At 34.1% G+C, this 13,828-nt stretch overlaps 1 protein-coding gene and 1 long non-coding RNA gene across 4 annotated transcripts; one reads left to right on the top strand and one right to left on the bottom strand.

Moving 5' to 3' along the window:
* Positions 1–5,200: 5,200 nt before the first annotated feature.
* LOC117213022 lies at positions 5,201–6,423 on the top strand. Its single transcript, XR_004488577.1, has 2 exons — positions 5,201–5,511; positions 5,596–6,423. It is a non-coding gene; the product is annotated as an uncharacterized LOC117213022 (long non-coding RNA).
* Positions 6,330–11,927, bottom strand: LOC117213019 (inositol monophosphatase 3-like). 3 transcript variants are annotated; one of them, XM_033458227.1, is made up of 5 exons: positions 11,798–11,927; positions 8,996–9,129; positions 8,029–8,291; positions 7,192–7,449; positions 6,330–6,769 (listed from the first exon to the last, which is right to left on the bottom strand). In XM_033458227.1, the coding sequence occupies exons 1-5, from the start codon at positions 11,864–11,866 to the stop codon at positions 6,615–6,617; spliced, it is 879 nt and encodes a 292-aa protein (XP_033314118.1). In that variant the 5' UTR covers positions 11,867–11,927; the 3' UTR covers positions 6,330–6,614. The 3 variants fall into 3 exon arrangements, with proteins under 3 accessions (XP_033314118.1, XP_033314119.1, XP_033314120.1); XM_033458228.1 differs by having other exon boundaries at positions 7,213–7,449; XM_033458229.1 differs by having other exon boundaries at positions 6,653–6,769; positions 7,167–7,449.
* Positions 11,928–13,828: the final 1,901 nt, after the last annotated feature.

Below are 13,828 nucleotides of genomic sequence, written 5' to 3'. Positions count from 1 at the left end.
TGACTCTTTTGCTATATCTGTCGCTGTATTTTGCTATTTCCTCTTTGACTGTGGGTATCTTGAGGTCGCGATGGATGGTTTCGTTGGTAACATACCAAGGTGCGTCTATTATGGATCTTAGCGTTTTCGATTGAAAGCGTTGTAGTATTTCGATGTTGGAGTTACTTGCTGTTCCCCATAGTTGGATTCCGTAGGTCCAGACAGGTTTTATTACGGTCTTGTAGAGGGTAATTTTATTCTGTATGCTTAGTTTGGAGCGTCGGCCCGTGAGCCAATAGAGTTTTTTTAGTTTGTCCTTTAGTTGCTTCGTTTTATCTGAGATGTGTTTCTTCCACGTTAGTCTCCTGTCCAGGGTCATGCCCAGGTATCTGACTGAGTCCCTGCTAGGAACTGTTGCATTGTTGATGGTGACCTGGGGGCAGGTTTGTTTTCGGAGCGTGAAGGTTACATGTGAGGATCGTTAATTTTGAAGCCCCATTTATGAAACCACTTTTCCGTGGAGTCGAGACTTCGCTGGAGAGTGGATGAGGCTATTACCGGGTCTGCGTGGGTAGCTAATAGCGCTGTGTCGTCTGCAAATGTCGCTATTGTTATATCGTTTGATATAGGTAGGTCGGCAGTGTAGATGGAGTACAGTAGGGGTCCGAGGACACTACCTTGGGGTATGCCGGATTCTATTGGGAATGTTGCGGATGTGGCGTCTAGGCATTTTACCATTGGATAGGTCTATTGGATAGGTAGGATTTTAGGATGGTGTTATGTCGCGTAACACTCTACCTGGGCCAGGCCACACGCCGCGGGCAATATGGCAACCAGATATCTTCGGATACTCACTGCGTACTCTCAATAGTCTCAAGTATCTTCCATAAATCTCAGGAATTTCCTAGTCGAGGTCCTTCAAACCAAACAAACGTCTGCTTCCGAAGTATTTGTAAAGACCTTTGTCTACTACAGCTTGACAAGGGAAAGTTGGTTTTTCTCGCGTATGATGCAACCTTCCTCCCCCGGCGGTTAAGACCCTTCGTTTAACCAATTAACAACGAAGCCTATTTCCCTCACTCTCTTAGCCAAAATCGTCACCAACAAACCCGATGGTCCCGTGCGCTAGACACACCCATCCTTAGCTTTCCTCCGCCGCAGCATCGTCTCCGAACATCACTGATTTTACATCCTTCGAACAGTCAACATCCTCCGACCAGGTTTACACCCGAAGATCAGTCAGTCTCAATCAAGCATCTCGTCAAGCGGTCAGCAATTCGAATACAGTGCGTCGACAAATCCATCAGTATACGCGATAATCCGTCTAGAGACTCAGGTCGCACTCATTCGTAGTCATCTCATAACAAATATTCATTTTGTGTTACACCGAAGTTGCTGGTTTGTGAAAATATATAATAATCTGTTAGCAACAGCGTTATCTTTCATTTAACTACCCTTATTATCCCAAAAGAAATAAGGGATCGAACGATTCGCGGCGTCGATTAGCAAATCGTAACGGGAATTTACGACTCCCGTTGGCGCGCTTCTTCGAGATCGTGTCGCGAACGTGCGAAAACAGATGGAGTAGTAGGGGCGAGGTAGGATCTTTTTAAGTTTGTATAGTAGCCCTTCATGCCATAATTTGTCGAATGCCCGTTGGATGTCCAGGAAAACCGTTGAGCAATATTTTTTCTTTTCAAGGGTTTGGCTGATCGTATGAGTTATGCGGTGGATTTGCTCTACTGTTGAATGTTGTTTTCGGAAGCCGAATTGGTGATCTGGGAGTATTTTCAAGTTCTCTAGGAGTGCAAGGAGTCGATTCGTGAGCATCTTCTCGAATAGTTTAGACAGGGTAGGTAAAAGACTGATTGGACGATAGGAGCTGGTTTCGTATATCGGTTTACCGGGTTTAGGGATGAGGGTAATCAGTGAGATTTTCCAGGTCTTAGGATAGTGTTCAAGGCAAAGGATAGCATTAAAAATCGATGTGATGAGTGCGATCCCTTTTATTGGAAGTTCCTTGATTGCTTTATTGCCTATTAGTTTGTGCCCTGCTGCTTTCTTGGGATTTAGGCGACTGATTGTTTCCATAGTCTCTGCAGAAGTAAAGTGTTCGATAGGAGGGGACATTTGGAAGGGGGTATGCAGGTATTCAGTAACGTCCGCGGCAGCTTTGGAGGAATGGGGTTTGAATACTTTAGACAAGTATTTGGCAAACAGGTCGGCTTTTTCTATAGGGCTACGAGCCCATCAACCTTGCGGACGGCGGATTGGGAGATTATTTGTGGGGGGCGTGTGAGTTTCCTGGAGGCCTTCCATAGCGAGTAGTTGGAGTCGGCTGTGGGGGATAAACTGGCGAGATATTTTTGGAAACAGTCGTTTTTGTAATTTTTTATGGTTTTGGATAGCTTTCTAGTTGCGTTGTTTAGTTTGCGTTTGTCATCCGGTGTTCTATGGGTCTGCCATACTCTTCTTAATCTACGTTTTTCTGCTACTTTTTTTAATATGTATTGGGGATATTCTTGTTTGCTGATGGACGTCTTTGTCGGTGTGGAGAGGCGGATGGCGTTTATTATGCTCGTGTTTAAGTATTCCGTGGCTGCTTCAATCTCTTCCTTAGTTTTTAGTGAGGTTAGGGCTGAAGTTGAGTGAGTAAAGACTTCTCTAAAGAGCTGCCAGTTGGTGTGTTGGTTGTGAATGGAGCCATTTGGTGTATTCTCGATGATTGTTGAACTGACTGTTGCTATCACGGGGGAATGATCAGAGGAGTGATAAGCCGATGAGCCGAAGAAGTCCAGAAGGTCGGGTACTTTGTTAGTGTCGGTGGGCCAGTATGTAGGTTCGTATGTGGTGGGGTAGTTGAGGTTGTTGGTTATTATGCTGTTTAAGAGGTTTTTGCCTCTTACTGTAACCAGTCCACTGTCCCATTGGGTGTGCCTGGCGTTATAGTCTCCTCCAGCTATGAATCTATTCTCCAGGGTGTCCAGGAAGTTATCAAAGTCTTCTTTGGCGATGGAGTGTCTGGGAGGGCAGTATACTGCTGAAGTGGTGATTGTACCATGACAGTCTTCTATCGCTACGTTTGTTGCTTGGAGGCAGTCTTTCTGGAATGATGGAAGTTCATAGTGCTTAATACTTGTTTTGATTATGATTCCGGTGCCACCGTGGGACTTTCCGCTGGGGTGTTGAGTATGGTAGAATTTGTAACCATTTATTTTCAAATAGTTTTTGTCGGTGAAGTAGGTTTCCGATACGAGCATTACGTCGATTTGCTGGTGTTTTAGGAAGAGTTCTAGTTCAAATTTGTGTTGCGCTAGACCGTTGGCGTTCCAAAGACCTATGCGTCTTGTTTTTATTTTGCGTCGGGGCGTACTAATTTATCCATGATGAGTGTTAGTAGCGATAACAAATTATTTATTTGCTCCGATTGTTTCTCTATTAGCTTTACAAGCCTAGAGACGTTGTCTGTTTTAGGAGAATTGGGGACACTATTTTGGGAAAGATTCCTTTGGCTATTCGGGTTATTTTGGATGCCTTGTATTGCCTGGGCATAGGAGGTTGAGGTAGTGATGAAGTTAGTAGGACTGGGTATTTGGTTGGTTGAGGGGATTGGGGTAGTCGTGAATTTCGGCGGGCTGGGTGTATGGTTGGTTACCTCTTTTGCTCTGAGTTTAGGGTACTTGTTTGTGTATAGGGTTTTATAGGCTGAGCAGCCTTTATAGTTGGCAGGATGGTCACCTTGACAGTGGACGCACTTCGCTGGGGTTTCCGGTGATTTAGTGCACTGGTCAGCGGAGTGTGTGCCTGCACATTTAACGCAGCGGAAGGTATGGTTGCAGTATTTCTGCGTGTGACCGTACCTTTGGCACCTTTTGCATTGCACTATTTCTTTTTTCACGAGCGGTGGTTCGGTCTTTACTATCGCGTTCATTAGGCGACTGATGTTGTAGATTTCCTTATTGTTCGGCTTTTGTTTAATGTCTAGGAAGAATAAGGATAACGGGTCTTTCGAGACTCTATGCCTTATATTACTTACGTTAATGACTTCGTGGCCGAGTTTTGAGAGTTCGTATTTGAGTTCGTCTATGTCTGCTGAGTGGTGGATGTTGCGTAGAACCGCTCGGAAAGGTCTTTCTTGTTTGAGTTGGTACGTGTGAAAGTTGGCGTTCATTGTCTTAAGCAGTTTGGTGATTTTTCTTTATGCGTCAGGGGTTGTCGGCAGAATTTTTACTTTGTTGTTGTAAATCTTCAGGTTGGAGTCGTCCTTGGAGATATCTCTCTCTAAGGACTTTATCATTGTTTGTATGTCGATGACATCATCTATAAATATTGGTAGGGGAGGGGGGATTCTTTGTGCTTGTTGGTTTGGCGGCGGGTCTGCGATTTCCATGGCGTCGTTAGTGGATTGCAATACGGCGAACCTGTTGTGGGTGTTTATTTGTATCGTTGATTGTTCGTTCCGGGTGTCGATCGTGTCTGGTTTTGATGTTTCTATTTTCCGTTTCTTTGTAATATTAGCGTCGTTGGTGCGGAGAGTTCTGCTACACTTCTGCCACGGAGGAGGTAGCACGGGGTAGTTGCGAGTTTGCTCCGGAGAGCCTGGTCGCGATTGCTGGGCCATCATCGAGCTAGTCAATTCAAAATGAATAACTAGTCGTGAGGCTATGAGGCTAGTATTCGGGTTGGGGTTAGGTGCGTGGGATTTTCTTCTCCCTAAAGGGTAGGAAACACTTGGCTGTGTTCACTTTCGACGGTTGGGCGACGCGTGTTGTTTTCGGACTACACTGGGCACTAGAGACACGTCTGCACGCTTCGGCACTCCACAGCGAACTGACAAGGAAAGAAAGGCAACATATCCAAATCAGCTGGCTGCTGAAGCGAGCAAAGCTCTCATAAAAAGAAGACTAACGAAGAAACAGCTCACTGACCTCACTAAAGAAATAAAATAGACAAACTCGAAGTGATATCCTGCTGGAGGTAGCCATCCACATCTTATTTAGCAATAAAACTAGAAAAATTTACCGACTGTCCAACTGAACAGATAATAAAAAAAACATATAATCTTTATATTTGTCATGATGAGCTTTTTCGACGCGTGGTCATCGAATTTTTGTAGTCACATCTTTTTATCACGTTTCAGTCTTTATACTGATTCCATATTCCATATTTCCTAATTTGTTGGGATTTCTTAATAAAGACAATGTGCTGGTATAAGGAAGAGATGAAATATTTATTACAAACTTGATAATTCCTTTCTTTCTCTTAATCGTTACTTCAGATTACTACGCTATCGTGACCTATCGACTTAATTTCTTTTTTAATTTTAATACCAATACCCAGAAATAAGCAGAATAACAGATTTATCTTTCATCTATAAAATAACAATTAAAAATACATATCATTTTATATTGAGAAGAGAATTATTGAATGCTCAAAAATTGCTATACGCGTGAGGAAATAAATTTTACATAATTTTTACAAATTACTGAAGATCATAAGATTTTTATACGGTGGTATTATGAGGTATGTATAGTAGAACTAGAACGAAATGATTCTAGAACCTCAATTTGCCAGCAGTTCGCTATAACATTCGTTAAAAATTAAGGTACTGATGAGTTATCCATTTAACTCGAGCCTGCGCTTGTGAAACAACTCCCATCCTTTGTCGATTAGTTCGAACGGACTCAAGCACTGCATTATGAGAATTACATTAATTTCTATTTTTTTAAACAGGTCTGTCTAAATATGAATTCTGTGAGGTATTTTATCTCAATTCCTTTTCTTGTTTCTTCTTATATTTGGCGTATTCATAGCAGAGCGACCCAAAATCGGATCGTCAATAAGAAAGTTATCATCAATAAATTTTAAAGTACGCGTAGTAAAATGTTTAATGCGATAAAAACGAAAATTACCAGACAAAATAGGAAAAGGACCTAAATGCTTGTAAGAATGTGAACAATTTCATTGTATTTCGCTAATATCTCTGGAAATTGAGTGCGATTTTAGATAAAAAGAAAATTACATTGTAATTATATTTCAGGTAGGCATAATCTAAATTATCAGTTAATAAAAAAACTAAAGGTATTTTATTGTATGGTGTCAGTCACCGATAATTTACTGGACTTTCCGACTATATAATGACTGTGTAAAAACATGTAAATAGAACAGCAATATAATAGTATAGAATTAAAGATATATTTCATTGTGCATTTTGAGTTAAAATAAAGTAATCAGTATGAATGAAAAAGCAAACGATATCGGTGTTCTATGGTGTTAATAACATAGAGGTTGTTAATTGTTTTGTATTCTAATTTGAAACCTTTTTACATTAAAAATATAGACCTGTTATAAATCTATTATACTTAACTCATATCAAAAAGATTTACGAAATTATTTAAAAATATAATTTTGGGCTACAATTGATATATTATAGGATCGTACGCATACAACTAATTTGAATGAAATTACTTAGGTATATTATATTATCCTATTATTAATTTATATTTTGTATTTTAGTTGATAAAATTACTAATATATTCTAAAACTTAATACACGTTCGCTTCTAAATCTCAATTATTCTTAGTCAACATTTTAATCGAGAGAATTACGAAGTAAAATGAAATTTATTAGAATTTTTAACAAGTATTTATATTTATATTTTTTATTTCGTTTCTAAACTTCTTCTCCAACGTTTTTGTATCAGCTTCTTTTATTAATTTTACCAATTCATTGACCAACTTATGATTACCGGCTGCCAATACTTTTGGTGACATGATATTGAATTCTCCTCCTGGAACAAATCAGTTCTTTTATTTAAAAAATCATTAATAATCGTTATTGGTGTTGTTATCGGTATTATTAAATTATTAATTTTTCGCAGAGCTATTATCTTGATTAATTATAGTAGGAATTATAATTTTAATTATCTAAATAATTAGAAACAGAAACGGGACACACATACAAAAAGCTGTGTTAAATGTTAATTTAAAAATATATCACACACAATGAAATATACTTTTTACGTTGTATTCATGTAATGTATTAACCAGAGAATATAATATTAATATGATCTAAAAGATAAAAATGTGGTATAATTGTTTAAAACAATGAGAGAAAAGGGAAAAGATGAAAGGATGTGCTAAGTCTTAATTTAGTAATATGTAGTATGTCGAGTTATTTGAGATTACTGCAAATTGCGTTAAGAGTATCTACCATTTGTATCTATTACTACACCTCCCGATTCTCGAATGATAAGTACACCAGCAGCTACATCCCATGGCATCAAATTGTCGGTGTGGTACCCTTCTGCTGCACCCATTGCTACATAACACAAACTCAATGCCGCTGATCCTATTGTTCGTATGCCATGTGCTATCGAAACGAAAGCTTCCACTCTGCCAAGAGTAATGTCCCTGATATTCTCGATTGTTGCATAAGAAGCCTCTAAACAAAGTAACGAATGCTCCAGTCCTGAAAACACGTTATACGTGTACATTTTAGTAACTATTCAGTTATTAAATTATGCTATAGGAAGTAGAGATATTCTCTTCGCCAGTTGAAAATTGCAATGAGCTCGATGTCAAAGCGTTATCATAGTTTTACCATTTTTCGTTTATTTTCCATCTCAACGTTTGCTGTGTTTTAATTTATCGGAGATAATAAATTAATGGAATTAAACCTAACAGATTAGAATAGAAAGTTCGATATAAAGTATATTCGAAGCCAAATATAAAAAAGTAATTAATAAATAATAGTAACAAAAATATTAATATTACTATATTATACGAAATAATCCATAGCGAATAAATTTGAAATATCGTTGAGATTTGTAGTCATTTTTCTCAATATAAATAATATAAAATATGAGAATCAGTTCAACTTATTCTACATATTTTACAATACATTATATTACGTCAAAACATACTAGAAATCGGAAAGAAAACAATATTTTATTTTGATTTGTTAATTTCGATAATTAATTGTATATAAAATATACATTGTATTAGATTATATTAAAGAAATATATAAAACATATGTTTGTAAACTCACTTTCTATACTAGAGCTTTTAATAAGCTTCCCATTTAAGTAGGCTCCTTGTCCTCTCCTAGCTGTGAATAATTGTTCTAATACAGGATTATAAACAATACCAATTTCTAGTTCTTTTTTTACTGCCAGTCCAATTGATATACAAGTGAAAGGAAAGGAGTGTACAAAATTTGTGGTTCCATCAATCGGATCAATGATCCACGTGGGATCGTCTGTTAATTCTGGTAAATGATTTGTGGACGAAACTGTTTCTTCAGCAATAAATCTATAAATGATATAAATATGACATCAACTCATTGTTACATGTTTCATAGTACAAAACTGTATATTATAATATATACAGTATTCGGCCAAATAACATATAAAAGTGTGCAGGACATAATTCCTTGTAGAGAAATAAGAAAAAATACAGAATAAAACTTTTTCATTCTTGGCTTAGTTTAAAAGAAAATCGTGTTTGAAAATTTATCAAGTATATTTGAACATGGCTAATTTCAGACTATACAGGACTAAATAACCGATAGGAGGCCATTCTACGTGTGAAAATAAGTCGAAAATGCAGAATATAATTTTTTCTCAAGACGGTTTGTTCCGGAAAAAATAAATTTGAAAATTTATCACAGGCATATAAGTGCGAGATCGATTCTTAACTAAACATGATCGATCTCTATTTTCTTGAAAATAAAGCCTTAAACGGAAAAATTTTGTTTTATATTTTTCGGTTATTTCCGCTTCTACAATAACATCATATTGATTATTCACTCATATCCAGTCGGTCATATTAGCCATGTTCAAGTATAAATTGAAATTTCAAACTAAGTTTTTTCGAAAACTAAGCCGACAATGAAAAAATTTTATTCTATATTATTTTCTTATTTTCCCATAAGGAATCACGTCGTACCAGCTTTTACGTGTTATTCGGCCGGACCCTGGCAGATAGTAAAAAATGAATATTTATGAGAAACATACTTGTGTGTTGGAAACTCTTTAGCCAAGCTATATATTAAAATTTCTTCAACTTTTTTGTCAAATTGAGTTACTAAATCCCAATCTCCAGCTTTAGTTTCGATATTTTTGCATCCTTCAATCGCATCCCGAATTACCTAAGCAATACAGAAACAAGTTGCTTCTTTCTTTGTCAATTGTTTTCACTTTAGAATTTTTAAACACAACATTGACATTCAACTTTCCTTTTAATATCAGAGTTGAATAGTAATTCGCTTGAGAATATATTACATTTAACCTCAAAATCCTCAGTCGCGTAATCACAATTCGCTGTTAAATAATATGATAGGGGAATTTATTGCTCCTAAGAAATATTCGTTTAATAAAAGTATGTGCCATTTGTATTTATAGATATTTAAAGAACGTCTTGCATTATTTAAATAAAGTTATAACTGAGTTCTGAGTGTTAGAAAATAAAGCATGCAATTTATTTATTTGAGGTTACAATAAAGAACGCAAGATTAATCACTAACTTGTTTATATAAGCTATAAATATACATTAGTTTTAAAAATGAAATGATTTTTGTTTTTAAGTATAACTGGTAATTGTCAAAGTTAATAACTAGTTCAAATGTAACTGACAATTATCCAGACTAGTAGTTAGTTTGTAATTTAGCTGATTACAAATTACTGTTGATGTATGATATTGAATGTTCAAATTTTGGAAACAATCCTTCAGAAAACTAATTATTGTTTAATTAACTCTGTGTGATAAAAAGTGTGAGAAAAAATCTTTTCCCAAAAAGTTTTAAATACAGTAAATTGCATAAGATTTTTATAGAAATCTCAGGCCCTGGATACGTTTTTAATTCTCCGCAGATAATTTTTTTAAAAATACCGAAATAATTACATGCAATTATTTACTTGTGTAGCCAGTTTTATAGCAATACCAGCATGACCTCTGGTATATCTGTAAATTGTTGCAATTCTTAAAATAAATGAATAAGTGCGAGAAGAAAATTACTGCCAAATAATTCCCACTTTTGTAAGATCACACAAAATATAAAAAATATTATAGAATTCAAACGGATTTTTACGATCTCTTACCTCTGTCTGTCTGTTAAAGATACCAATTTTTCTAATATCTACATTTTTACATTTTAGAACTATCATCATTCCGTCAGTAGATATAAAAGAAAATATAAAAGATTCTAACTTTATACTTCTTTCTCTATTCCCTGCCTGTGCCTCTTTCTTTTATTTTTATTTATTTTATTATTTATTTTATTTATTTATATTTGTTTTTATTTCGTTTTCTCTGAAAATCTAATAAATGTGTCTTAAAACCATTTACAATTAGTTTATGCACCATAACGAAATGAAATTCTAAATAATTGTATCAAATGTGCAATTTTGTCGGTAACTGGCTTTATTACATATATATTTTTATAATATATTTTATAATATAATATAATTTTGATAATATAATTATATATGATTTATATAATTATATATTTTCGAGAAATTTCAGAAGTATATATATATATATATTTGTTAATAACTTTATGGTTGTATCGCAAATAGCAATGTTATATACTTTTTAACTTCAATTCGTGTAATTGTATAATTTAGAGTACATCTTTTGTTATGTATTCAACATATACGTAACAATCCATGAAATTTTTTGTACGATTATAAAATATATGTATGTGTAAATGTCATTGTAAGTAAATGGAGCAATTATCGCTAAATAGTATTCACATTATTTTTTGTATTGCCAAGTTCCTTTCGTTTTTGATAAATTCATTTTAGTTTTTACAAAGTAAAGCCTACTTTTCCTTTAAAAAAAGTTAAATTATGACATTTTACTTGAAAACTGCAAAAATACTTTCGCTGATTTTAATTAAATATTTGTATGATGTAGTTCTCGGAAAAATATTTGACACGTATTTTCTTCGTGCTCCTAATCATGTTGAAGGAGTGAAAACAGCTCTGGACGTTATGGGTTGGAAATACATTTCATCAAATATTTATTTATTTTATAGTTAAACGCAAGCTGTGGAAGATGTAAATGATATAAGATGGTTTCAAAAATTTATATCAAAAATCAGTAACAAACGATAAGTTATACACTATTAGACCTCCACAAAATTTTGTGACAGGTAGAATTCAACATTAATCAGAAAAATTAAATCGTGAAAGTACTAAAAAAATATTTTAATTCGCAACTTGCGTCGGTAGATAATAGATGAGCCGTACTACTTAATTTTGGAGTATTAACTTTCAGTGTCAATTTTATTTTTTATGCAAAATATTCAATTGATGATTTCTATTGTGTAAAGTGCAAAATCTAGATGAAAACAAAGTATTCTAAAGCTAAGTAATTCAACCCAAACTTCTGTGAGTCACCTACATTCAATGGCATCAGTCGAAGCTATTGGAGGTTAATAACAAAAAATCGAAAATCTTACAGGGACGAACAAATAAATTGCTGGATATTTGGAAAAGAATTATAGATAACAATCAATATTTTATTCAAGATTGATTATTAGTCTAAGAAATTCTAGTTACAAAAAATCAATTCATATTTTAGAAAAAGTAGACAACATTTTCGGATCATTCCAGTAGTATAAGCACTTCTATAATTATAAATATTCTTGTTGGTCATAAAGCATTTACGTATTGTTATCTGTATGATTGAATTATTCAATGAAATGTAGGTTGTATTCCATAAAGTGAAGTAAACATTTCCATTTCCACAGTTCCCTCCCAAATAAATTTTTTAATTTGTTAATCTAACTGATTTAATTTATAAATTAGAAATACCTTCCCAGTTTCGATGGTAAGCTTCAAAACGAAATCGTAATAACAATTTAATTCTTGCTGATCGATCATATTGACTAAATAGGGATCACTGACTTGCTGCTACTGTACTAACAGGTTGTTTAAACTAAACATTCGTTCGCGAAAGCTCTGCTTTTATGCTACGATGTGAACCCCCACTATAAATTTGTCGTCGCATTATTTAATATGATTCCATTGTTGTACTGATTCCATGAGTTCTATTCCATTTCATGTATGGTATATGTGATTAATACTATCTGATTTCATGTAGCTGTAATCAGTTTGTAAGAAATTGTTGATTATTACTGAATAACAGAAAACTGTTTTCAAGCCTATATCATGCTATAATCTTTTGTTGTTCGAAATACCAATATTAAATTCAAGTATATTGTGATCACCATTCTTTTTTGTAAAAAAGAAAAATGGATTAACTTGTCGATGTGATGTGAAATGTATTTTGTTGTGACGTGCATATATATATATATATATATATGTTATATAACATGTATATTATATGTTATATATAATGTCACACACGCGCGCGCGCGCACACACATACACACACACGCACATATGCACGTCACAGCAAAATACATTACACAGCACATTAATAGGTTGACCCATTCTTCTTTTTTACAAAAATGAATGGTGATGAATGGTGGTGAACGGAAAAAGTAATAAAAACGTGCGGTCGGACACCAATGACGTTGAATAAAATAATATAGCGTTCTAGATTAAACTTTGTTCCGGAACATTGCATTTTTTTAAACTTTTCTTGATATTACTTTTTATTTTCTTATATTACTCGACGAATAAAGTCGAAATATATCAGTTTTGAGTATAAGAATCAATTTGTTTAAATTTATGCGTACTTAAAATTTGATACCTTACTTACCTTACTTACCTTAGCTTACTATATGGCTTACGTTGTCTCAGACATTAAAAGCAAAAAACTCTTTAAAGCGTTAATCTTGATTGATACTACAAATGCTATTGCTGTAGTATTGGTAGATCATTTTTCCGACCACCAAAAGGCAGTCGGTAACTCTTGTCCAAAATGATATTTAATGTTTTTTTTGGAAGTCATTGGGATCTGATCCCTATTTTCATTATTTTTCAAAACAATTAAAGGAGATTTCGTTAAAATCCATGAGAACGTCACACACATCTCTGATTATTAAATAATGTAAGAAAATGTAACATATTTAATTGAAAATATTTGCACTATTTTACGGAGAAATGTAAAATACGGATGTAATCTTGAAGGGAAATTTCAATTTGGGAACTATATTACAAATAGGTTGAATTTTATGGCGTGGAGTTATTAAGATGCCAGTAAAATTCCATTTATTTGAACTTTGTTTATTGGCACGAAATTCTAGTTAGATCCAATTAACTGAAGTCCTATGGAGAAATTGAATCCACTTAACTGGCCGTGAACTTCTATCATTTAAATAAGAAATCATAGGTAGTGGGGAGAATCAATAAATTCCTATTATATGAGCTTTAGTTATATAAACTGTTCGTCGTTTGAGGGGATCAGATAAATAAAGCATTGTTTAGAAAAATTAGATTTTACAGTTTGTTGCAATGTATTATCTACTTGATATTAAATTATTTAAGTAAATTACTCACAAGCTATGTTGATCACCTTTATAAATTGAGAAGAAAAATGATGATGTTAAAAGACCTTATATTTTCTAAGGTATCTTGATATTTCCAATTATTTCGTCATGACCTGGAGTATATACATATAGGAATAAGTTTATCTTTTATTAGAAGCTATTTTATGTTTTATGAAATTACAGTAAGTAAATATGATTAATTTAACCTCTGTGAGACTCATATTATTCATACATTGTACATTCCTGTGCTGTTACACTGGCTCATTGGTATATAAAATTAAAGGATAATTTCTTTGATGAAAAATTAATGATATTTAAACTGTTATAATTTCGTTGAAAAAATAAAATTGTACAACTACATGAGCTCATTTTAATCCTCTTTCACAAT

The sequence above is a fragment of the Bombus bifarius genome, unplaced genomic scaffold (genome assembly GCF_011952205.1).
Source record: "Bombus bifarius isolate JDL3187 unplaced genomic scaffold, Bbif_JDL3187 scf7180000008483, whole genome shotgun sequence".
In the NCBI taxonomy this organism is placed as follows: Eukaryota; Metazoa; Arthropoda; class Insecta; order Hymenoptera; family Apidae; genus Bombus; species Bombus bifarius.
This window is presented reverse-complemented; position numbering and strand designations above follow the sequence as displayed.

Coding starts and splice junctions, on each gene's coding strand:
- LOC117213019 (XM_033458227.1), bottom strand. CDS start 11,866: ATGATCGATCAGCAAGAATTAAATTGTTATTACGATTTCGTTTTGAAG. Junction 9,130..11,797: donor TTACCATCGAAACTGGGAAG/GTATTTCTAATT, acceptor TGTATTGCTTAG/GTAATTCGGGATGCGATTGA. Junction 8,292..8,995: donor AAAGAGTTTCCAACACACAA/GTATGTTTCTCA, acceptor TATCATTTATAG/ATTTATTGCTGAAGAAACAG.